The following is a 2500-nucleotide window of genomic DNA, read 5'->3' on the forward strand; positions in this document are numbered from 1 at the left end:
ATGGTGGAGACACTTGTCCTCTCTGGATGGTGGAGACACTTGTGCTGGTTGTATGGTGGAGACACTTGTCCTCTCTGGATGGTGGAGACACTTGTGCTGGTTGTATGGTGGAGACACTTGTTCCTCTGGATGGTGGAGACACTTGTGCTGGTTGTATGGTGGAGACACTTGTCCTCTCTGGATGGTGGAGACACTTGTGCTGGTTGTATGGTGAGGACACTTGTCCTCTCTGGATGGTGAAGACACTTGTGCTGGTTGTATGGTGAGGACACCTGTGCTGGTTGTATGGTGGAGACACTTGTCCTCTCCAGGTGGGGGAGACCGCAGTATGAAGACGAATGTGCACAGGAAGATGTTGATAAATAATTGAGCACAGAGACTGTAATGAGAGACGATGGTGTGAAGCTCATCTGGAAGAGAATCCTGACTCACTAACGCTTGTCGTGTCTCGCAGCTTCGGGTTTGGACGCTCCTGCAGGCTCCGCCTCTGCAGGCTCTGCCGCCCCTGCAGGCTCCGCCCCTGTCTACATGCAGCTGTGGTTCATGGTGTTGATGGCGGCCATGGCTTTGATCCTGTTAGGGATTTCTCTGGGCGTCGGCCTGCACAGGGCTCTGTCCCGCCCACCATATGCCCGGGAACGCCCACCTCTCATCCCCCTGCCCCTACAGCCCCGCAGCCCCAGGGGGATTTACCCCCCCAGCAACGCCTACCTGGTAAGATGCCTTTTTTTACCCCAACATCATCTATTATAGTTCACCATTTATACATCACAGAAGAGTCTAGAGATTATAGACTTTTATAAATTAGGCATTATAGATCTAGATTAAATCAGATACATTTAAATATTAGGGATTATAGATTATATATTTAAGATTATTGATTATAGATTATAAAACTTTAATGAAGAAATAATCAACCTGAATTGATGGTGGCGTGTTTATCGCCCCCTGCTGGAGAACGCTATCTGAGTGTCTGTACACCTGTTTGTGTGAATGTGTTAAATCTGCAGTTTGACTCGGTTCCGGACGCGACCAGTTCACCGAACAACGTCACACTGAAAGCCTTCACCATGCACATGGAGGTGAGACGTCTGTCTGTCTCTCTGTCTGTCTCACTAATACTCGGGGAGTGTACACTACCCCTGAGTGTAGAGTGAGGATTGGAACACGCCGCGTTAAAAAAGCAAACGTTTCCTCTTTTCCAGGAAGTGATTGACAGTAAAGAGGTGGAGAACAACGAGGGCATGACGGAGAACCGGACTGGGGTCGTTACCGTGTCGACGGTCCACATGTCCTCTCATGACACGACCCAGAATCCTCTGCGGCGCAGTGTGAGTCAGATGATTGACAGGAAGTCGGGGGAGGGGCAGGATGACACGTGGGATCCACATTTTCGAGGTCACGACAGCGGAATGGTGAGAAGTTACAGATTTATATTTAATACATCGATTACGGTTTCCTTCATCCTTCTATTTTCTCTTTCTTCTCTCTTAGTTTGATGAAGAGTTTGTTGACACCATTAAAGGTTTCAGTACGGTGAGAAAAGAGCACACCATGTTCACCGATACCAACCTCTGACCTTTCTGGAACGACGAATCTGCGGGCTGTTGAGAGAAGCTAGCGGCAAGTCATTAGCGCCGCGGTCTCGTCCATCCAGAGCACGAGGAACGGCTAACGAGGCGTGGTAATGATGTCATAACAGGAAGTGGACCGTTATACAAATTCAATTCAAGTTGCAATAAAACTTATTTACTGTAACCGTGTGACTGATTTAGCTTAGCATGCTTAGCGCTAGCACATGACGGTGAGATTCCGGCTAAAAGGCGTCATCCTTCTGAACGTGATCATTTTGCCTAAACTGTCACTTCAAAGCTCATCAGGAAACCGCACAATCTTTCCCGACTAATCCCAGATTTGGCGTTAGTTTTACCAAGCGTAAGCTAACTAGAGATCTTCGCTGTAGGAAGCGTATAGCCCAAATTCTTCCCCTTTATAAACACAGGGTAAGCGGCTTCTGGAGCAACACGATAAAGCTTTATATTTTATGCTAAATGACCTCGGACACCGCACTCTACCGTGCTAGCAATGTTAATTCTGTGAATAACCAGTGCCATGTGCTAGATTAGCATTAAAACATTTATAAATGACAAAAAAATTCAACACGTTTTAGCATGTTAGCGTTTATTTCAGACGCTGTGGGAGGCACAAAAACATGTAAATGTGTGTAGGTATAAAATATCAGGCAGGTTCTACAAAAAAAAAAAAAAAAAAAACTTCCTGTTGCTTGTTATTTTATATAGAAATCTGAGAGGATAAAAAAAAAAACCCTGGCGCGAACACTGATACTTCCTCCTTCACTTCCTGTCAGGGGGCGGGGCTTGCTTAACAACTATTTATCACCTCCTAATTCAGCCTCCCCATTAGCATATCATCTTTACTTTTGCAACACATCCCTGCGCTAATGTCGCAACGCTAACGTTAGGGTAAGTAATGCTAGGTA

At 46.3% G+C, this 2500-nt stretch overlaps 2 protein-coding genes across 3 annotated transcripts in view; one reads left to right on the forward strand and one right to left on the reverse strand.

Annotated features, from left to right (window-relative positions):
• The window catches only part of LOC310721700 (usherin), a 2216-nt gene extending 469 nt beyond the window's left edge, over window positions 1–1747 (forward strand). Inside the window, exons 1-5 of one of the 2 annotated variants that reach the window (XM_083533608.1) lie at window positions 141–210; window positions 455–714; window positions 1011–1082; window positions 1206–1415; window positions 1495–1747. In XM_083533608.1, coding sequence (XP_083389734.1) covers window positions 156–210; window positions 455–714; window positions 1011–1082; window positions 1206–1415; window positions 1495–1578 — 681 coding nt within the window. In that variant the 5' untranslated portion in view covers window positions 141–155 and the 3' untranslated portion in view covers window positions 1579–1747. Of the gene's footprint in view, window positions 1–140; window positions 211–454; window positions 715–1010; window positions 1083–1205; window positions 1416–1494 lie in introns of those variants that run through there. The other variant, XM_083533609.1, reaches the window with a different exon arrangement.
• A 417-nt stretch (window positions 1748–2164) lies between these two features.
• Window positions 2165–2500, reverse strand: part of fez2b (fasciculation and elongation protein zeta 2b) — a 6082-nt gene continuing 5746 nt past the window's right edge. The window contains exon 8 of the mRNA XM_083533610.1: window positions 2165–2500. This exon is cut by the window's right edge and continues 1638 nt beyond it. The gene's annotated coding sequence lies outside the window, so the exon portion shown is untranslated.

The sequence above is a fragment of the Silurus aristotelis genome (genome assembly GCF_946808225.1).
Source record: "Silurus aristotelis genome assembly, chromosome: 28".
Lineage (NCBI taxonomy): Eukaryota > Metazoa > Chordata > Actinopteri > Siluriformes > Siluridae > Silurus > Silurus aristotelis.